At 43.5% G+C, this 23,818-nt stretch overlaps 1 protein-coding gene across 11 annotated transcripts in view; it reads right to left on the reverse strand.

Annotated features, from left to right (window-relative positions):
- The window catches only part of cacna1c (calcium channel, voltage-dependent, L type, alpha 1C subunit), a 106,658-nt gene that overhangs the window by 36,114 nt on the left and 46,726 nt on the right, over window positions 1-23,818 (reverse strand). For all 11 annotated transcript variants that reach the window (XM_061667707.1, XM_061667706.1, XM_061667702.1 and 8 more), the window contains exons 4-6: window positions 3,565-3,704; window positions 1,033-1,172; window positions 25-177 (exon numbers count right to left, since the gene is read on the reverse strand). In XM_061667707.1, coding sequence (XP_061523691.1) covers window positions 25-177; window positions 1,033-1,172; window positions 3,565-3,704 — 433 coding nt within the window. The remainder of the gene's footprint in view (window positions 1-24; window positions 178-1,032; window positions 1,173-3,564; window positions 3,705-23,818) is intronic.

Genomic DNA, 23,818 nt, shown 5'->3' on the forward strand with positions numbered 1-23,818 from the left:
GTGAAGTATTTTGTGTGCGTGTACCTGTGTGCTCGTGAAAGCAGGTCTTGTGCATCTTGCCCATGAAGAGCTCCAGGCCGATGATGGCGTAGATGATGATGACGAAGAGGACCAGCAGGGCGATGTGGAGCAGGGGGACCATGGCTTTGATGATGGAATTCAACACCACCTGCAAACCTGGAGCGCACACACGCGTGAGATGAGATCATATTGTACTTGAGAAAAACAGACAGGAATGACATCATTTAACAGAGAATCAAACCATTTTTTGGCCACATTTTTGCTTCAATTCAATGGGCTTTGTGCTGCTCCTTCTGGTGTGTGCATCTTAGCCACCTGGGGGCAGTATAATACAGCCATACAGATATACAGTACATGGAGCCGGTTGAAGCTCCTCAGTAAGCTGCAGTAATAATAGTTGTTCTTCACATAAGATAAAGCATACACATATATATATATATACCTGTGAGAATGTTTATATTGTCCGTCTACATGTGTTGCACCACCGTTTGAGCTCACTGGATTTGCACCTTTATCTGCACCAAATTATTCTTAGTTTTTTTTACATTTTTCGTGTAATCTGTGGGATGAAGGAGTCCCCCCCCCATACCAAACCTTTTCTCCTCCCCACGGTGCTTGTCTGTGTACAAAGTACTTGTAAATTCTCCTGTGAACAGGGTCACCATGACACCAATTTAATGCCAAGTGGAAGGGGTCACGACGGGGCGCAGCATGGGAACAATTGTGCGCGCACACACACACACACACACACATGAACACACACACGTTACAAGCAGCAGATAAGTTGTCTGCGAGCACATCTGCGTTAGCGGCCGAAGAAATCAATAATCCGGCGGGAGAGCAAACGGGAGGAGATCAGACAAAGTGTAAGTAGACAAAAGTGCGTGTTTGTTATTGTGTGTTATTGCAGCGGGCGTCCATAGCAGCTCCCTGCTTCGTTCCATCCTCACCCGATCCCCAGACGATTCAATTGTGTAGTTTTCTCAATGGTCTACCCTACTGTGTACTTACTTGGCACTCCGGAGACCAGTCGGAGGGGTCGGAGTACTCGGAAGGCCCGCAGAGCCTTGACGTCGAAGCCCGCCGCTTTTCCTCCGATGGGAGCGGCGCCGTCGCCCTTGGTGGCCTGCTCCAGGATGGCACTGAACAACCTGCAAAACAAATGGCAAGAGTTCTCCAAAAAAATATGATCATCATTTTCAAATCCTACCGGTTTCTTCCAAGAGCTGATTCGTACTGGGGCGACCATTTAGCGTGAGAGTTGAAGCAGATTGTGCAATCTAACTCTGTTTATGAGCAAATAAACAACTGCAAAGGTTTTCATGTGAACTCGACAAAAATGCAGGCCTCGTCTGACCTGCTTTTAATTTTCATTCCGACTCCGGGCCCTGCAAAATTGAATTCACCAACCCCGGATCTGAAACATCCATTAGTTTATGAATAATTTAAGTGAGGTAAACAGGGACATTAACCTAGCTTGGAAACTTTCTAATTTTTTTAAAACAGCTGGGGACATCAGTTAAAGGTGCTTCTTGGAGGAATATAAACATGATCATAATTGTTTTTTATTCCGGCATTACAACAATGAAAGGTGTTTCATCTGCTGGCCCTGTTATTCACACATGGGGAAATATTAATATTAACTCTTGGCTTGAAATATTATTTTATGATGAGGCATGACACAATGACTCCATTTTTTTGGCCTTGGCTTTGTGGGAACTAACTGCTGTGAATAAAAAAAAAAAAAAAAAAAAAAAAAAAATAAGAGCACAACTAAAGTTGGTTTGCTGGTCATCACTAATCTCCAAATGAAAACAATAAAGGCTCCAGTACTGAAATCGTGTACATTAAGCAAATAAGCAGCGCTAATTAGCTTACCTCTCATCGCGCCATCTCTAAAATTGCCATACAATACCATTTCCCCCCCAACTGTGGCTGCCTCAAAGGCCACATTAGTCGTGGACAATTCTCAATTAGCACAGATGAAATGGCCGCTTCAAAAGAGCGCGTCGAACGCATCTCCGTGTCACTCCAGCTGCCTTTCAGTTAGACTCACGCGCGCCTTTGACACAGCCGGTAAAAAGCGCATTCAAGGGCGCGCCGATTTGCGTTTTGGTGCGACGTGGCATTAAAAGACAATTGCGGCCTTTGCCTGTGCGATGTGCGCGCCTTCAAGCCCTGTTGGCGCCAGGACAAAGCCTTGCACGCAGATGCTGACCATTCCACAGCGTCATTTCTCAGTTCCGCGCACGGGCTGGCTGGCAGTTAAGACAACACTCATTCATGCACACACACGGTGAAGCGATGCTATCACAGATGACACCTGGTTATGTGCAGTGTGACAAATGCAGGGTGTGCTGCATTTATGCGTCACTGTTATGACTGGCAGATGTATTTATTTTTTGTTCCTAATTTACCATTCTGTTTCATATCCTATATCATGTCTGTACAAATATTTCCAGCCAAATAGAGCAATCACACAATGTTATGCATGAGAGGATCCGTTCTATGAGACTCTTATTACTTGTACATGTGTGCGGGTACGGGTCTACGAAATTAAGATGCTTGTGGATGGCAATAGCAGTTAGCCTCGCAACCTTTATTTGTTTTTCTGCCCGTGTTGCAAAAAAGGTTGGGAACATCTGTATTGTGCTGAAAGAAAGATCAGTGACATCGCCGATGAAGCGACATCGACTCGACTTTCATCCCATTAAAGTCGACTCAAAACAATCTTTTAGTTCTTCAACTCCTACTACCTAATGATGAGTCCATTAAGCCTTCATTGTCACTTTCAAGGGACAATCTGCCGGTAGGAAACGCTAATTGGCGTTATTGATGTTTGCGCACCAGGGGCTAATTGGAGAGAGCGGCTGTGTTGTTAAAAGGTGACCCCCAAAAAACACTGACTGGAGTGCAATGTCTCTTGATCCACACTTAGCCAAGGTCGGAGCGAGAACTCATCACTTGCACAGTTGAAAGCGGGCGGCGTGGCGCCTCTTGTTTCCGAAGCGTGTCATCATAAAAGCCTCCATCCGGACAGACGCAGACAGAAAAAGCCTCAGACAAGCAAACAGAAAGGCTAGATAACAGTCTAAGAGTGGTACAGGTTGTGTTTATGCCACAGGCGCTGGCACCGTGATGCTCGACAATACACAGCACACACGCACACACGCAGAGGCTTAGCAGATGGGCGATAGTTGCTGAGTGGCAGATAAAGAAAAACAGAGCGCAGCTTTGCTATCAGCATCTAACAAGCTAATCAGTTTAAGGCTCACCAATCCACTGTAGGCCGAGCTTTAGTGCGACTTTAAAACTTGATTCACCCTGAAAGATGACTTTACGGTTGTGTGGCAACGGGGCCTTTGTGACTCACTGCCATTGCGGGGAAAATAAATAAATAAATAAATAAATAAATAAAATAAAAAAACAACACACAGGGAAAGAAATTACTCCATTGTCGGAGTGGTCACGGGGGTCACCTTGTGGAATTCAGTTAAGAAGAGAAAAAGTAAAAAAACGAAAAAACAATCTCCGCTGACTCACCCGACGACTACGATGATGAAGTCGAGCAGATTCCAGCCGTTCCTCAGGTAGGCATTCGGGTGGAAGAGCAGGCCGTAGGCTATCACCTTCAGGAACGCCTCCACGGTGAAGATGATGAGGAACAGATACTCCACGCGCTCCTGCAGACAAGCACACCGAAACATTTGTTTATTTAAACGCGTCATATTACATAAGACGCCCCTGTCTAACTTCTTCTTTGAGGGTTCAGTGCTCATGTGCAAACAAAACATTCAAACATTTATTCAGGTACAATGTTTTATCTTTGTGTGCAATATATTTGAACTGATTTTTAATTTGTTTTAATTTTCCATATTTAAGCCTCTGTCTCGTTTTTTTTTTTTTTTTTTTGTATTTTAATGTCGGGCATGATGGTGGCACTTGGAGAGTATTATTATTATTTTTTTTTTACGTCGTACTTTTGCGCAAAAAGTTTGAAAACCCCTGGTATGACGAATAATTGAGTACACAATCAAAACATGAGGATTATTTAACCAAGGAGTCCCACTTCCTGTCGTAACAGACGTCGCGCACAAACACTCAGTCACACAAACACAACTTTTACTAGCGTTGCTGTTGTAGCGATGACCCCCGACTAAGCGGGGGTGAGGGGCGGGGTCCTGGGAAATGGCCCGAAACGGCCTCGACAAAAACGAAGGGGATTACAAAACCTTACGAGCGCCGTCATAAAAAAAAAATCACTTTTCTTCTCAACATCGTCATCCGTCATGTTCTATAAATAATATGACAAGGCGGAACTCGGGTAATGAATCAGCACGAAGGCGTTTACACCCGCTCTCTCCCAGATTCATTTTGAAAAACACCAAAATATCTGCTTTCATCCATCACCGCCCCTTGTGTGCATCCTGGTGGTTTCCCATGGTCGCACGCTCGCGCCCGGCCAGAGCGCTGGGTCGCGAGGTCAAACGGATCTCAGCAGACTGCTGTGGGAGGAACTCGAGGAACCTGATGCTGGAGCGCCGAGCTGGCTGAACGTTGACCTCGGCTTCTTCAAGCATCTCGTGCCAGACGACACACAAAATACACAAATATGTGCTTGGACGTGGACCAACTATCTCTTGGGAATTGCACATCAAGACTTGTTGAGTTCTTTGATACATTTGATCATGTCAACATAGAGTGGATACAAAAAGCCCACAAACCAACTCTTCAAATGCAAGGTTTTTGTGATTAAAAAAAAAAAAAGAAAAAAAAGGGAGTGTGAGAGTGTGCGTGAGGTGTGTGCTGACTTCCATTTTAAATGAGTTTGAACATGATTGGTTAATTCTGAACACAGCCACATGCGCGGCTTTAAGAGGGTGTGCACACTTGTGCAACCAAATTATTTCAGCGGGTCAGTTTTACTTCAAATTTCAACTCAAATTCAATTGAGTTGTTTAGGTTTAAAACCTTTGAAATGATATGTCTTGGTCTCATTTTTTTACATCACAAAAATGAACAAGGGTGTGTAGACTATGTAAAAATAATAGAACTATTGAATACATAGAAAGTAAATATTTGCAAGATTTTAAAGTATATATTTGAATATATTTCCGCCCTTGAAAGGCAATTAGAGCTTAACGCCTCAACGGAGTCCAGTCATTATCCAGGTGAGTGATTTTCCATGAAACGTCTTTATTTATTTCGCTCTTTTCTTCTTCTTTCTTTAAAATGCGTGTCACTTGCAGCGCGGTTCAATAATTGATAGTTTTCATATTCATCACTCTCCACCACACAGCGAGCAGTCTAATTAATTACACAAACACACACAAACGCATGTGTTGCGTATCTGCCAGTGACAAGCAGCCTGTGTGGCGCTCAGACGTCGAAAAAAAAGAAGAACATCTGTTAGGAACAGCAAAGTATCACACACACAAACACACACATGGAGGCATACGCACGCGCGCGCGCGCACACACACACGGATGCACACACACACTTTCTTCCGTTCATGTGGCCTCGCAAAGGTCAAAATCATTAAGGGGGGCAACTAATCTGGTTAGTGATGGGAAAGGAATGAGAGGGTGAAAGAGGAGAAGATGGATGGAAGGATGCAAGGTAGGACAGAGAGCGAGAGAGAGAGAGAGAGAGAGAGAGAGAGAGAGAGAGAGAGGAAAGCAGGCAGAGCGGATGGCGGAAAGGTGAGCACGTCGTTGCAATAATTCGGTTAACTGTAATAGGTCAACTCAACCGCCTATCCATCAGCGCAGCCAATCGGATTACAGCATCGACATTCTATCGCACGATGGGCCGCGTTTCCATCCGCCTTGACCTTCTGTGTGTGTGTGTGTGTGTGTGTGTGCGTAAAACAGGATGAAGCATTTTAAAGCCACAAACGAGTGTTGTTGCATCTTTGAATTTGTGTCTCATCCCGTAAAATACAATGTTTATATGACAAAACTATAAGTACAGCGCTGCCTTGACATACGAGCAACCTGACTTTCAAGTTTTTCAAGATACGAGCTGGCGTCCAGACGATTTATTTATTTTTTATTTTTTTGCTTTGAAAGATATGTGAACACAAACGGTGCCACAACGCATGTGGACAGACAATACAAAGAAAGTCTCAAGCCTATATTCTTTATCCTATGCAAAAAAAATGACAACTATTACTGCAGTATATTGGGCACTTACAGTCGTTTTGAAACTCTTGTTCGTTTGTGTCTGAATGACGATATTCTACTGCCCCCTGGTGGCCAGGTCGCAGTAACCAGAAGTCGCGGCCTCCAACAGCTCCTCGCAAGTGTTCTCATTTCGTATTTGCGTGTTTGACGAGCAACAGCGCAACAGCAACTGCGGCTCTCCCTGCCCACGTGCGACGAGCGCATTCATTTGTTTCCCACTTGACTCCAAAAAAATCGATCACATTTTTCCATGTAACAGGTGAACATTGTAGTTCTCAAAGTTTTTTCATTATTTCTAACATCTGTGGACTTTTTGTCCCCTGTCCTTGCTTTCTATTGGTCATCATTGTTTTTCAATGTTCCCACCTCATCTTTTCCTCCTCCTTCCTTGTTTCACTCCCACTCTCTCGCCCCATCTTTCTTCCTGGGTGCCAACCGCAAGTTACCATAGAGACCAAGATGGGTTCCCACGTTACCATGGAAACTGCGGGCTGCAGCCGCAGCGGCAGTTGCGCTTACACGCGCGCAGATGACGCTGATCAGCGCCGTACCGAGAATACCCGCATCGCACGCTCATAATTGCTACTTTTCTGTCACTGTCCTCGCTCCTATTGTGCGCATATGTTTGCGTGTGTGGCGAATAAAAGCTGCTAACTTGGGGCAGAATGATAAGGGGAAAAAGGATGAGCAATGCAAATATATCCCAAAATAAAATACAATAAAAATATAAATAAAAACAAATCAATGAACGTAAATCAAACAAACCAAAACTTGAAATAAACCAATTTAAAACAAATAATTAAAAGATTATTCTTCAGGGGTCTGTTGTGTCAATCTACATGTTTCATTTAATACAAATGGACACATTAAAAATAAACATAAACATATAAAATGACACACAAAAAAAGGAAATACAAATAGGATCAATAAGAAATAAAACAGAAAAAATAGGGTTAGGTTAGGACATACAATAAAGAAAAATAGATTAAAAAAGTAAAATGGAAAATATCTCCCAAAATAAAATAAAAAATAAAATAAAAATAATAAAAAAAATAATAATAAAATGAACGTATCATAAATAAAAGATAAAATACAAAGACAATATCAAAATAAAATCTCCCAAAATATGAATAAAAACATATTCTTCAGGGGTCTATAGCGCTATTCCAGACTTTATGCTGCTGATGAAGCTGAAGCTGGCATCACTTGGAAAAGCCAGTTTCATCTGAGAATATATTTAATAGAAATCTTTTTTCTCTCGATGTTTATTTGAAAAATGGAGACTAGACCAAACTGTCAGCACCCCACTGAGACACATTAGCGTACTTTGGAGGTCTCTTCACGTGTTCTTTCACTTATCAATCACGTCACTTTCAAACAATTCACACACTTGCACCCAAGCACACAGTGGGCCTCACGCTGGCTCCGCCTCCGAGCAAACAGACGGTTAATGCATTACCATTAAGCTTTTATTGTCTGGGATAAATTATTCATTAAGTCACTGTCTTTATGTGCGTTTTTTTTTTCCCGGCTCTGGGTTAGGGCGCCTGGAGCACCGATGTACAACAGGGACGAATACGGTCCCACATCCACAGAAGTGAGCTTTATTCGACCCGACCTGTTCGCTTTTAGACGGGGAAAGAGGGCAAAAAAAAGAAGAAGAAAAAAGAAGGCTGGAGGTAAAATAAACATTTAAAAAGTGCCTGTAAATACAGGCAAAGGTGTCAAAAAGTGAGGACACTGGGATAGTATATACAAGTGTGCAGAGAAACAACGATATGTAAGCAGAGGGGAGGGAGAGAGAGCAAAACAGAGTAATTGGTCTAAAAATAAAAGAACACAGGAGCATAAATCACCTCCTATAGACAGCTTGTGTATGAGTGTGTGCGCATGTGCGTGAGCCAGAGAACCTTGGGAGACGGGGAAGGAGATGAAGGCAGTAAAAGAAAACTCGGAAGATAATGAAACGGCGAAGGTGAACGAGCGGATTTAGAGCGCTTTTCCTTACGTGCCGTACAAACACAGAAGCGCGCACACGCGCACGGGTGTCGCAAATGAAGACAAAGTGAAGCGGCACACAGACACACTGTAGTGCATCGGGATGCTGCTTGCTCAAATGACAGCGGAAGATTGATTACTAAATCACCATGTGTGACTGCATGCGTGTGCGCATGCCTGTGTGAGCCATATCGCGCTGTTAGGGAATATTAAAAAAAGAAAAGAAAGTAAGGAGCAGCTAGCGTTTAATAGTAGTAGCTTTGAAACCACAATCCTAACTATTATCAGCCTAAAACCATCCACTCACAACTTTTGTACAGTTTTAGTACAATGTTTTTCTTTTTGCATGCTTACCGTCGCTCAATGCATTCTGCAAAACCATAAGTACTATATACATAAAACATAATAATAGGGATTTTGACCTCATTTCAAGGCAGCTTGGCCCCCTTCATTCCATCTCCCGAAGGTCCAAATCCATTTCTCAGACACGCCTCTCCCTATTTTTGTCCATTTTGACCCCTCTTCTACGTCTTTTTCATTGCCATCCAATCTCGAGGATGCACGACAATGACTTGTAAGGACACAAAATGAAAACAGTTGTCAGTTGAGCTCCAAAATCCCAATCAAGTCCAAAAAAGAATTGCCATTCTATGAGAAAAAGAAATGGAACCAATGAAACGAAATGAAGCGACACCAAATACAGCGGTGCCTTATGAGAGTTCCAAGATATGAGCTGTCGTTTGTCCGATTGTTTTGCCTTGACTTTTGAGCAAAGATTTGAGATACGAGTCCTGTTTGGTGGCAATGAACAACGAGCAGCAGTATGGCAGATAGTTTAAAAAAAAAAGAAAAGAAAAAGAGGCTTCGAGCTTCGAATAAGAAGAAAGAAATTTACTGACAACAACCATGCAAATTTACCTTGAAGTTCGCTCGCTTAATGCTAACAAACAATGGGAAATGCTGTAGACAGGTTAATGAATCATCAGCATCTACGCGGCAGTCTGGTAAAGTGTTCAAGCAACGGATATTTAAACACAAACATCAAGATACGTACACGGACAATATAACAAAACTCAAAGGCATATTTTCTTGATCCTCTGCAAAGAACGACGAATATTACTGCAGCTGGAACGCAGGAGGCTGGACTGGATTAATGGCATTTCCATTCATTTCAATGGGGAAAGATGATTTGTGGCACAAGTGTTCGTTAATGAATGAATTAAAATCTTATCTCAATTACACCATGTTGTATAGCCGCACAATATGAGGCATTAGTTGTCCTCACCTCGCAAGCAAATGGAGCTAAAACTGTAGGGACAACATCATTCACGTGTGCTTTAAAGGGTGAAAAGTGGAACATTGTTCTGTCTTTGAGAAGCTCTTCAAAGAGAGAGAGAGAAAAAAAGGTTACATGTCAACGAGAGACAACTACTGTGTAAAGCCAAAGAGATCCTCCTTTTCCCTCACTACACGGTGAATTTGTTGGTTTGCCGCTATCGCGGCCGAACATACCCCTCTAACTCCTCCGAGAGTCCCGGAAAAGCCCCGTGAATGGTGTGTGCGCTTCTTCTCGTGTGTGTTGAAAATGACTCCATCATTCCTTCCTAGTTGATAGCCAGTGAAGCGAAACCAAAGCCCAGCACGGTGAAAATAGGGAAAGAGAATGAGAGAAACAACTGTGGCGCTGTGTGTGTGTGTGCTGCCATCCGTATAGCTTGAAGAGCAGTGTTACTGATGTAATGACTAACTCCGTTGTCAAACAATTAATTGTTACGTGCACTTCATTTGATGGAATAACATTGAAGAGCGTGTGCGCGGCTCCCCTAGCGATGGCACCGTGACACCCAAACAGGATTAACTGCAAACACCCACTCCCCTGCTGTTGCCATAGTAGCACTGTTGAAAACGGCGACCCACGCGCTATAAAAAGACGATCCCAACTTCCAGAAAGCCAGAAGTTTATCGTATATGTTGAGGAAAGGACATCTGTGTGTGTTTCATGCGAAGTCTCTTCGGACATATTTTCATCCTGAGGCCTTTCTGGTTTCTGGGAAAGTCATTTAAAGTGCATCGGAGAGGGCCGATTCGCAGTTTGTGTTTAGTCCTCAGATGAAAGACGACGGCCACCTCCAGCCTCGCCCTCAGACTCGGTGGGGGTTGCGGCGTGTGGCTGCAAGGTTACACCGCGGACAACGCACGCGCTCGTCATTAAGCGCAGGAAAGACACGGCGGGGCGTGCTATAAGTCCACACCGACTCTCGCACCCACTGGTCTTTATCGCATCATTGAGGGATCATTAGCAACACCTGCATACTCTAACAAGATCCAATACAAGAGCTCGATCAGGTTAATTATCTGTCTTACTTTCACAATCTGTTTATTATTGTAGTGCAAGCCTGTCCAATCAGATGCTTCCCTGCCTTTGTGTCGCCAACCTGTGTCCACAGCACTGCCACATTTGTGTTGGGAATCACCTCTCGGCTGGATTACTGTACCGACTTAACTTTGGAGTCAGCCAGTCCTCCTTCAAACGTCTCCAGTCGGTACAAAATCCGTGTTAATTTTGTTGACACTTTTTTTGTTTTGTTTTTGTCAGTCGTCAACCTTTTTCCGACCGAAATGAGATGATAACTAAATAAAATTGCATGTATGAGGACTAAGCCAATGACAAATCATATTGACATTTTCAGCATCAAATAAAAAAGATCCAATCGGAACGTAATAGTTTTTATTTCAGTTGACTAAATATACTGCAGTTTTATTCAACTAAATTGAGAAAAAAAAAAAAAAAGAATTTAGATGACAAAATGATAACGAAAACTAAATGACATTTTGGTCAAAAGACTGACCAAAAAAAAAAAAAAAAAAAAAAAAAAAAAATCAAATCAATGCTCCTACTCGTGTCTTAACTGGAACATGTAAGAGGGAGCACATAACTCCTATTCTGGCCCCCCTCCACTGGCTAATTAGATGTTTCCCCCTCCCCCTGTATCCACAGAAGCTCGCCTGCAGTGTGGAGCTGGTAAGTTGCACTCTCTGCCCTTGCGTCTCCAAGCTGCGCCTCCAAAGCCGCTTTCCCGCTGTTTGGTCGATCATTTCCTTCTGCCGCGCATCTGTCTCGTCAGCACATACCCGCTCCCGATCATTTCCTCGCCCTCCCTTGTGTGCCACTCGGCAGTTTGTTGTCCACCTGTTTCTCGCGTTTGAAAAAGCCTCAGCTTTTACCTTATTTGAGTTCACCGGGCTTTTAGCACCCTCGCGCCACACCACGACAGAGCGAGCGTGACTGAACGTTAGTTAAAATGAAAGATGGGGCGAGGCGAGATGAGGAATGAAGACCCCCTTGGCACATCGGTGGTGTATCGGCGTGCACATCTGCAGTTCTCCCCGCTTGTCTTCCCGCGCAATGATGCGCTAAGAGTTATGATTCATGCGTTAACGTGACACAGTGTGTGACATAAACGGAGCATAAACACACTCGGTGAGGGGTGAATGAGGACAGATAAGAAAAATGGGGGAGAGGTAAGCGCAATTAGTGAGGGTTCCGCCTCCAGTTTCCTTGCTGTGCTTTGGGCTGAATATTACTATAAAGCGTGTCCTCTGAGGTCTTATTATAAGTGGTCAAACATTTTCACACATACCACTATGATGACAAGTCTTAAAATGTGTTTCTCATTTCTTTCATTGGACGTCAGTGATTTTGGCATGTTCCACACACTGCTCTGCTAACTACAGTGTAAAAAAAAATATTTATTGTCCACGAGTCATTTTGATCGTGAATCTTCGATTTTTCATCATCCGATTGAACACGTCCTGAAAGTTGTTGTCCACCCTGTCATTGTCCACCCTGTCAGCAACAGCATCGGCTTGCAGTTCATTTATGTATTAAATTTAAAAAAAAAAAAAAAAATGTGTCAGCGCTTGACCAATATTCATTTCTAACAGCATAACAGGTACCTTAACCCCACTGGCCCCATTTGTTGAATGTGGAAGTGCGCGTTTGTGCGCGCGATGAGCCTTGAACGACAATAGACCGTCAACACACAGTGGTGCCAGATTATATTGGATCACAGTGTGGTTGTTTTATTTCTATATTTCTTGGTCTCACTCTCTACTAATTCGATACTGTACCGCTAACTTTAGTTGTTATCGTGGCCATTAGAACTTTTCTTTGCCAATTGTCTTATAATACACGTACAAGCAGAAGGAATCACTTCCGTCTCGCAATGCTTGCTAACTCGCAAGCCTCTCATTAACTTCCCACCCCGCGATGTGGTGCCAACCCCCTGCTGAGTCTGGCATGCTAGCCATCCTCGCAGCCCATCCCTCGCATCATTATCTTGCTTTTGTTCGTCCGCCACTTGTCTGTTGTCTGGCTAATAATCACAAGGTCCCTTTCTTTTTTTCAACTGGACCCTTCGGTTACAAAACACACACCCGACATTTGAATTTAACCACAGAAGAAAAGACGCCAAGCAGTTGTTTTGGTCCGTGGGGAGCACAGATGTGTGCTAATGGCTTGTTTCGTAAGAGAGGAAAAACTGTACTCGTCGTCACAGCATACACAAACACACACACACACACACACACACACACACACACACATGCACGCACAAAAACGCACGCACGCACAGGAAAAAGGACACGTTCAAACATGACAAACGTGCACGGGCAATACAAACTCGGTATCGCGCCCATCCTTCAACGCGTCCCCTCGTGAGGACACGCCAATGACGGCAACAAATAAGCGAAAGACGGGTGAAATTAATTGGAGCATGTATGTAAGGACACAAGGGACGAAGGCTGAGCAGGATCCACAACACCTCCAGATGCTCAATCTATTAATTTGGTTTTAAATACCACCAGAATGTGCGCACACTCTCCCGCTATCTCGCCGCCTTCCTTCCCTCTGGGGCGTGCCCATTAGTTCTGCTTGTTCGGCCTTCGATGGAGCCTGTCCCCCCCACGCCGGTCGCCTCGGAGACTCAGCTGGAGCCTCGTCAATTTCCCGGCAGCCGGCGGACAAAACTGACCTCGAGGAGCGATCCCTGATCATGACCAAAATGGCTGACATCGGGGCAGGAAGAAGAAAGGGGCAAAATGCGGGCGGTTTAGCGAGGGATGAGAGTGTCATCTTTTTCGCGTTTGTGTGTCTCCGAGCATCGGGGCGAGATTTCACGCTTGGGCACAGTAAAGGGCACTGAGGGTAATAAGCATTCTGGATTTAGAGGACGACATTTAATCCCCCCAAACATCTTTGAACACACGAATAGCAAAACATGGTCTTTCACAATCGAGGCTCCGTGTACACAAAACCAACTCTAGAAATCAATTTCCATTGCTGCTTGGCAGATTTCATAGGGCACACTCATTTATGATCCCAAGCTTAGTAATAAATTAAAAACCTTAGAAGAGTTTCCTCTGTAATTTTTTTGGGACCACACAGCAGAGAATGAGCCGACAGAAAGAAAAGTCAGACAGACAACGTTATATTAAGGTTGTTTTTTTTGTCACAGAGATGTCTGCTAGCTGTGGCGGGGCACAGACCCACTACAACACTTGCAAGAGCTGACAGTCCTCGAGTGACAACTAACATTTTTACTGCTCTTGCGTCCTACTCTGCCACAACCTTGACTTGCCTCCAGAAAACATTTTTTTCCCCTCCTTTCAGCAGTCCTTTCCTTGAGGAATCATTTCATTAAAGCAGAGGAATGGAGATTCAGCAGCAAAATGACTGCTTTCTTTGATTTGTGTCGTGCAAAACCTACACAAGCTGTAATGGCTTAACGTTGCTCTTTAGTTAATATGCGCGACAACAGCGGTTCATCTGCACGCTGGAGAGCTGCAAGAGGCTCATGTTCCTCCTTAAATGTCTTTTACCATGACATAATTTCACACGACACTTTGGACAGCATTTTAAAGAACCACATTCGTCATTTTCCAGATCAATGTGAGTGGAATAACAGCTGCTGCGACGTCTCTCTCTTTTTGGGCCGCTCTCATCCATCTGAACAACGTGGATCCCGCAGATAATATTGTCATAACCACCCAATTAGCTGATCAATATATAGTGCGATTAATTGCAAGTGCACGGCGAGGACGGAGGAGAAACAACATTCACTCGGCCGTGCCATTTAAAGGCACAACACACCAATGTACTAAAGTGCGTGTGTAACCTTTCGCCTTATTCCTTTATAATCTCTTTTTTTTATTTTTACACTCATTATAATATACTCATTATCAGGCTCTGTGCTTTTGTGTATGCGTTATTATTGTCCATTTCCCAGAGTTCACGGTCGACGAGGTGTGTGTGTGTGTGTGTTTGTGGTAGGTGACAAGGCTGCTCGGCGTGCAACGAACAAGGCGGTGGGCGCCGATGGAGGTTTGATCAATGAACACCGTCGCATCAATTAATCATCCTTGAGGAGGTGATGGAGCGCATCGCGACACACATCTATCCCCATGTTTTTGTTTTATGTAGCGCCCTTGTCATACAACGCAAACGACACACACCCTCCTCCGCCTCTTGTCGAGACTTATTACACAAAGACACATGCACACAGGTGGGGGAGCACCTGTTGCAATAAAATAGACCACACCGTTACCGTAATGGTGAGGTGTATTTTGAAGCATTTATTTATTTATTTTTTCAGAGACGGGCCGTCAAAATATATCCTGACACTGAAAATGGTCCGTGGCGCAAAAAGCGTTGGCTGAAAAATCTCAGCGATTCGATTGACTTCAACTCGACTTAGATCACGTTATAGTCGCCTACATATTTACAGTTTAGAGTTATACACACTTGGACAGTTTATTAGGTACATCTGTACATTGATTGCATTGTAAAGGCTCAATTGTTGTACTGGATCTTGCTAGCAAGTTGTGTAACTCAAAGTATGGCCTGTGTGAACTTTCTGGACTTTCTATTTATAGACCGAAAGTAGCGTGCCGGATCCACCGATGCACTGCCGTATCTAAACAATGGAGGCCTGTGATTTGTTTGCGCTAGTGCGGTGTGTATCTTAGAATAGACTAGCTGGACGTGCATGGCGCTCGGCGGCGTTTGTGTTTGGTTCCACTCAATATGCCGCCAGTATGTCAGATAAATAAGGCATTCCGCTATTTTCTGATGGTTTAGTTAATTGCGCGAGTGTTTTTGCACACAGATGCCGCGCTTCAAATCTCTCTCCGACGGGCGACAAGCTGAAGCCTGGGGAGTCACTATAAAAAATTTGAAATGCTGTTCTGTTCCCTCTTCCAGCTCCCGCAGGAAAGGAGAAATACCCCAGTTAGCAGCGCAGCCTGAGACGCGGGCGCCCGCCAACTTGAAAGTTTGCGTCTGCGCCACACACTACTTGTCTGGCTTGGGCTCCATTGGCTGCGCATTTCGCAGCTCCACCACAATGGACTAATCCCAGATTGCCGCGAGGCTCCAGCGGAACTCAATGTGAACCCTGAAGAAAGAAAAAAAAAAAGACAACTTTGCAACTTCTATTTTTAAATGGGCAGCATCTCACATAACCCTGTTTGTCTTAAAAGAAAAATCTCTTTTTACATTACATTTGGGTGCCAAAGTTTTTCCTTCGCTGCTAATAAAAGATAAGAGTGTAAATGATTGCAGGCTGTGGTAGCACATTCATTAGCAACCCCGCTTCCACTTCAGTCTCCTCCTCCTCTTCCTCCTCCCTTGCTTTATAGTCCTCTCATTCCATAGGTGGCATTTGTGTACTCGGCGATGTGTACAATGTGTTTACATAAAAGTTACAACAAAAGCATTTTCACATATTTGTATATGTACTGTACTCTCATGCATTTTTTGTATTTTTTTTAAGTATGAAATGCGACTAAATTCTGATAATACGACTGTGTATTGTGTAGTTTTGTTTGTTCCCATAATAAAAACTACTCATGCCACTCATCCATTCCAGCCTCCCAAAAAAAACGTGTTTGTAATGTGTTTTTTTTAATAAGAAAAACAACAATCTATAATACTGTACTTTATAAAAACATGCAGTCAGGACATATTTTAATAGAATGTAAAGAACTCAGAACAGCTTTTGTCACTTTTTTTTTTTTTGCTTAAGTTATCTCAACATATGTGTACATATGTTGCTCCACTGTTTGTGTTCAAACGTTCGTTGCGTAAAAGGGTTCTAACACCGCAATACTGATGCTATTCATCAGCCCCTCTATGGAGTTTCTCATTATGTGTTAGCATTAAGCTAGTGGACTTCAAGGCAAAGTTATGTGCTTGTGTAAAATACACTGTATTTCCCTTTGTTTTATTTTCGGTTTTATAATGCGTTAAAAGTAATGCATAATGTATAGCGCGGCAACACCGTGCTTAATGCTGGTGGCAAAGGAGAGATGCACACGCTGCCAAGAGAGGAGGAAGAGTAAAGGGATATAGAGTGGGATATTTTTAAGAAAGTTATCTAAAATTGTCCCACCTCTGCCTCACATCGACCCACATTCCAGCTCCCACAGAGGAGGAGGAGGAGGAAGAGGAAGAGGAAAGTAACATCTCAGTCCATCACGGCAATGCCACGTTCTCAGTGCAACAGAGATACCCGCTTTAAAGTCCTTATTTGGTTGGACTTCATAAAAGCGCTACCGCTTCTGATGTTTTGCCGTGGCTCACGTCATTGCAGTGCAAACGATCACGATAAAGTGACGCAAAGTCATGCTGGTGAACCATACACTGACATTTAACCATCTGTTCACTTGTGTCACCGGCGGTGCGTGTGCGTTGAATCACTGGATGTTCAAATGGTGGCGACATGTGACGGAATAAAGGTGTGATGTGGAGCCTGAATGTATCTTTTTAATTAGATAATGTAATGAAGTGACTCCCGTTAAAGGCCCATATTCCTATATTGATCTCCCTCATTAAATCCATAGCCTCCTCAAAGGAGCGTAGATAAGAGGCTCCTCCAAAAGGATTTTACAGCTTTGAGATAATTGAGATGTGAATTGTGCAAAGCGGGCAACAGTGCTAAATTTTTCTCTCTCTAATGAATTCGCCGTTCAGGCCCACTTGACATCGAGTTTTTATTCCTGTGATGATTCATGCACGGTGCAATACTGAGCGGTTGGAGGCACAATGGTCAGGATCAATAAAAGTGGTCTTTTTCCTGCTCTTAATATGGGCCTCACGTGTAAATGCGCGTCAAAATCGAGAGCATTTTGCAAATCAACACATTTCCACAGCAGATACTCTGTGGTGTGTTCAGCGGCACTCCCAGAAATTTGAGACCAGTGCTGGGACTGCGTTGTACACCAAAATAAAGGTCAAAATATGAACTCTAAAATGCCAGTATTGGTTCAATATGCTTCCGCTCGCCTCTTCACTGGAACACGTAAGAGGGAGCACATTTTAAAAAGGAAGAGAAGTAACAAAAGATCCACGTGTTTGTTAATGTACAACTACACCGCATCATACTGAGAGGTGTTTCTAACATTTTGCCCTTCTCGTGTAACTAAATAAAGTGGTCAAAACATTTGAAGCCGATGACACAGCTCTGAAATCAGATCATTGCCTGCTGTTTCGTCTCCTTTCCTGACTGGTATTTTTGTAGGACAACCATCAGGTGTGTGCGTGTGTGCGTGCGTGCGTGTGCGTGTGTGTGTGTGTGTGTGTGTGTGTGCCTCAGCGACCTCCCTCCTCTGCACCCCTGCACTCTCCCACTCCTGGGAGGTGACCCAGTTTCCCATGATCCAATGCGGCTGCTGCCTCTGCCTACTGCGACTGCCGCCACTGTGTCGTTGCCGTAGCGATTTTGCCAGGCCCTTTAATGCCGGCTGTGACTGCACCATGAATAATGGATAGGGAGAGTGACAAAGTATGAGGCGGAGGGGAGGAGAGCGTGGAAAAGAGATGACAAGGAGAGGATGACAGGTGGAACTACTTTCTTTTTCTATGGCAATATGCTGCCTCTTTATACTGTTGTAAATATTTACCTTTGCTCAAACATTTACATGTAAAGTTGTTGAATTTGGTGGTATATGGCACCCTCAATATGTTTGAATGCTTTCCTTAACAAGAAACTGAGATTGGCAATTTGTTTTCGCATTCCAATGCAGACTCATTTGAACAATAAATAATAAATCATATTTTTGCTCTCCCCACTGCATTTAAGGGATACTACAAGGTACAAAATCAACTGAATTAAACATAAAAATGGTTGTTTTAATCAAGATTATGCTGCAAGGTGCTGTTTTCATTTGAATTATGAAAGCTATTCTGCAATTTTGCACATTCTCTGTTAATATCCATCAATTACCAGTCATTTCAATGGAAAGTTTACTTTTTTTTTTTTAGAAAAATCCCATTGTTAATGTATGATTAAAGTGTTAAAAATATGCTAGTGTGAACACTCATATACAGGGTGTGTACAAAAGTCTACAGAACCCTAATTAAATGCCAGGTTTTTGTGATATAAGAAAAATAGGAGTCCAAGAGAACTAATTTCAAACCTTTTTCCACCATTAATGTGACCTATAACCTGTTACAGTGCAAAACCTATCTTTTGGAATTATGGCCCACAATTTAAACCTTGCTCTCTTGTTGGACCACAACAAAATTGCGCACAGACTTTTTATAGTCACTGAACATAAAAAGACCCATCCAAGTATTGACTAATACATTTTGATAACTGTTAGCCAATAAGTCCCAACGTTAGTGTCCGTCTGCTGCTGTGTCGGTGCAGCTTTTCTTTTGCAGACGTGACAAGCGGTGCCTTATGGGTAACGCAGTCTGACTTCATCGGAGCTGAAGGACAGACGGGAAGAGTTGAAGAGGTCACCGAGCACGGTCACCAAACGTGACATCTAACACCACGCTTTGGGGGCTGGGGGGTGCACTCTGTGTGTGTGTGTGTGTGTGTGTGTGTGTGAGTGGTTTTGCGTGGCTGGCGGCTAATCTGTCTCAGTGCTGACTGCAGCACACACCTGTTGACAGCAATTTAAGCGCGCACAAGTACGCAGAGGGCCACTCGCCTCAGCTCCCGTCGCAATCAAAGCCGTAAATCAACTTGACGACTTAAATCATCAAGCAAGACCCCACGGCGTGACCGTACGAACGCACACAAAAAAAATCCACAGCAAAAGTGCTCGCTCATAAGCCGCCGTGAATAAAATATTTCCCTCCACGCGAAAGCCTCAAAAGTGCCCACGCAGCCTTTTACTTCCGAGCACACGTTTTGCTGCATAAAAATCTAATCAAAGACGAAGCAAGCGGCCTGCGCGCTCGCTTCACGGAAGCCTTGCCCCCCTTTTCTCCTTTAAATGTTTTTACGGTGCACACGGCTGTGAATTATAACATGCACCTCGGCGAAATGTAAGTTGACATGGAAAATTATTAGCAGAAAAAGATGAAAAGAGAACAGTTTTTCCAGTTATCTTCAGGCGGGTTATACCACCCATCACCTGTCGCAACATTTAACATTTACTTTCCTCATCTGCTTAACAAGGACTTGAATGCAGACGTACAGTACACAATGGCCATTTTTCATCCGGTGCATGCACTGATCCTCTTGGGTGGTAGGGGTTTCTTCCACCCCCTGATTATTTCTGTCCATAGTGAAGTTAAGAGATAGTTGGCTCCCACTAATGATGTAGATGCATAAGGATGCAACATTAAAACAGAAGGATCTTTGATGTGTGTGCAGACCGTGAGTGCCTGTTTTTAATGAGCTGTTTTCTGAAGTTGTGTGCGTGTATGTACAAGTATGTGTGTGCGCGCATGCGTGTGTGTCTTCTGTCCAACTTGACCGCAGTTATAAAACGATGCAGAGGCACATATTGAGGTTGCCAGGAAACTCGACGACACCTGCAACCATATTTGGACTTTATATCTTGGACTTCCTGTTGCTTGACCCATCCCCCGCCCCCGCTCTCATAAAGATTCTTCCCGTAAATTCTCCTTTTTCTTACAGTGCATCAAATAAATCGATGCGTGTTTGCATATAATAAAGGAAAATACTCATAAGCTGGTGCCTGCTTTTACTGTTTTTGGACCAAATACCACTTGCCACTAATCCAAGTTTGGGCCAAAACTATCAAGTGAAGTTGTTTTTAAGCCACAAAGGAGCACAAAATGGTGTATTTGCGAATAATATCCCTAAATGCTTCTGTCTCGCCACTTTCCACAGTGGAATGTGTATTTAATATTTTGTTTCCTGGCAATGAGTTATTATGACTGCATGAATTTTGTAAATGGGGAATCTTGTGCTAACAGGCTAGTAGTATGTGCATGTCCTTTTTTACTCCCTTTTCCCCTCTTATGTTGTCTCTCTCTCTCTCTCTCTCTCTCTCTCTCTCTCTCTCTCTCTCTCTCTGCCATCTTTGCTGGTTCCCTCATCTAATTAGGATGCCATCTTCAATTCACTTGTGATCCAACACACACTGCACACACCATCCCCTCCTGCTCTGCTGCAGTGTAAACATGCTGTGTCATATTAAAAAGTCACAATCTGCGGTGTCATGATTGGGATGCTCAGTAGCCGTGAGACTCGGGATTACGCGGAGGAGGGGGAAGGCGCGCTTTGGGCCCTGATTGCCTCCCTGGAATTCTTCCGGAAGGCTTATTGCAGCTTCAAATGGAGCGGGTCTCCAAAATGGAGGCGGCTGATGATGATACAGCAGCATTCGCCAAGGACTCCCGTTTTCCCTCGCTATTTACACAAATATTTGATGGCGTGGTCCGATAACGTGGAGGTGCAGCGATCAAATGAAGGCTGACAGAGCAGATTGGCCCACTCGTGACGTAACCTCATCCGCACGTGGGCGAACAAGCGTCATAATCCTCAATCAAGTCCCATTTAATGAAACACGTAGACGCGCGAAAACGGATTGGCGGAGGGGAAAAAAAATAAATCACTTATCAGTCCATTCAAAGACAGATTGAGTTGTGTCATTATCTTACAAGGTTGTGCACTGCAGCATGCCGACTTAACACCAGTGTGCTGCGACTCTCACAAAGCTTTTCATTTGGGGGTTTAATGGAGTTGAAATGACGTTGGATTGGAAAAAGACATTTTCCATGCGTAGACGCTTTGCTTGACTCATGATGTGACCGATTGCAGCTACAGTGCAGTAGAGCAGCAAAAGAAATCCTTCTTTGCGCAAGCTTATCACCTTGTTCTTTTTGTAATATTTTTAAAAGACAACAAAAAAGCATTAAAATATACATTGTCAATAGTTTTAGGTCCACTGTGGTCAGTATAAGACAGTAATGCAAATTCCAAGATGTTAACAACTAATAAAGGAAGGAAATATTACAAATAATAAAAAATATGAATACAAACAAGATATTGATCAATTAAAGGAGGAAAAGCCTGTATCAACATACAGTACACCAAAATATAACATGTTCTTCCTCTAAATGTAACAAAAGAAAAATCCATTTAGCATGTTCAGTCACTTACAGCATGTTATTCGATCAAAATGGAATTTATTGTGCTTGTCTAAACAACTTAAAGGAAGCAATATTTTTACAAAATATACAAATAATTCAGGCTGACATTCATAGACAGTGGCGAGCCTGGCTTGAGTGGTGCCCCGTGCGAGCCCCTCAGTTGCGCCCTCCCCCAGTTAGTTGTTCCAGTAATGAACTTGACTTTCAGTAGTTTTGCCAAAACTACTAAATTACTCTGACTTTGATTGAATGTCAATTCATTTGAAGTGAAAAAAGTAGATCACACAACTGTCAACCAATAAAGAGACCTGGTTATCTTACCTTTTCTTCCAACAGCGAACTAACCTTAGCTCCTCCCCCAAACACAGACATCTTCCTTGGCATCGATAACTCTCACTTCACCGTTTATTAGCAAAGTCCCTTACAGAGCAATTATAATGGCTCCACAAGGGGGCGCAAACTCCCTATACAAATGCCAATGATTTTCATGACATGATGCAAAGAGACAACCAGAAATGCCGCCCTGTGCGGCCCCACATATTGCACATACCATAAACCGCCACTGGGCATCGGTATCCTAAAATGCTTATTGGTACAGACTTCATCGAAATAAAAAAGAGGCTTGGTTGTCACATAGTGCAGCGAGACTGACACTGCTAAAAATGTTTCACACACACACACACACACACACACACACACACACACAGACACACACGCGTAAAAGATCAAAGACACTGTCTGTCACTTGTAGGTCTAATTTTATCTTTCCGATCTCACTAATTCTTCCTTTGCACTCCATCTCCATTTCTCTCTCTCTCAGTTGCTACCTGGCAACAAGCTGGTTGCCTTGGCGACCGAGCTTAACAGCTTCACATTCACTGCCATGGGTGGTGTGTGTGTGTGCGTGTGCGTGCGTGCGTGCGAGATGGGAGGGCATGCTTGTAATTGAGCATCCGCATGCAGGGACGTACACTTTTTAAATTCAGTTAAAAGTCACCCTTTAGGTCAGGATAAAGGCCTGCGGCTTGGTTTCAAAGTGCAGTCCAAGCTTTTAACTGGCACTTGATGAAAGCAAAAGTCTTCTTTGAGATGATGTACTTGGAGTTTTAGTGCCTTGACTGTCAGAAATAAGAGCCTAATTGAAGTCCCTTGAGGTAAAATCTCAGGACTAATTGCTGTACTCCAAGGGATCAGTTTGCACCTTTTCCAGGGCCCAAAAAGCACAGCAATGGTAGGGTCAAGGGTCACTGGCCATTTTTAATTATGTCTTTATTGCTCAGATGCACAAACAACCTTGGTGCCTGTCTCAACCTCCAGGCAGTCCACTGGCCGACACGCATGCTTGAGTGGTGCGCCACGCCATTTATAAGTGGTTAGTCAGCCACTCGAACCAAGATAACTGAGCTCCCACTGAGAGTTTCACACTCCAGAAGACGGCCTTTGGTTACATTGTGTCCGCCGAGCGAGAGAGAGATGTTTATCACACGCGCAGCCGTTGACCATGTTTGGACAAAAGAAGGTGAGCGAGGACGGCGGAGGCGGCATTCTCGGCGTTGACTTGACATTTTAATGGCGGGGAGGACGGCAAGGCAGTGAAGACCATGTCCTAAAACCAGGCGAACTCGGCGTACTCGGTCCAAATACTTGTGTATTACAAAGATGGTAACGATACGCTTTTGGCATCGATCAGCTGCTTGGCTCGCTGTGGTTATTTATGATATACAATTCAATAGATAGTCCCAATATTACATGATGAGGCTAGACGGCCAGCTAGCTGGCTAACGGGCATTTAGCAATTTGGTTGTTTTTGTGGTTGTTAGAGTTCCCTTGCTTAACCGTGGTTCATCGTAAGCACGGCTTCACACATACCCAATGTTGACTAGTGACAATTTGAGTCCAATTTTATGGGCTTCATCTCAATCAAAAACTGCACTACAATAGGCAACTCATTGAAGAAATAGTAAATGTGACGCTTATAGTTACATTTACGACATTCATTTGTCACTGAATGATAATGACATGATACATGATGCATGATATCATAACGACGTGATATCATCTACAAAACCAAAACCAAGAACAATCTTCTGAGACTTAACATCCTCGAATGAGCCTCCAAAAATGTCAAACATTATTCAGCAAATCCGAATCCTCTCAAAACAAATAAAGAGTAATTCTAGGAGACATTAGCGCCAAT

This window comes from Phycodurus eques, chromosome 22 (genome assembly GCF_024500275.1).
Source record: "Phycodurus eques isolate BA_2022a chromosome 22, UOR_Pequ_1.1, whole genome shotgun sequence".
NCBI lineage: Eukaryota > Metazoa > Chordata > Actinopteri > Syngnathiformes > Syngnathidae > Phycodurus > Phycodurus eques.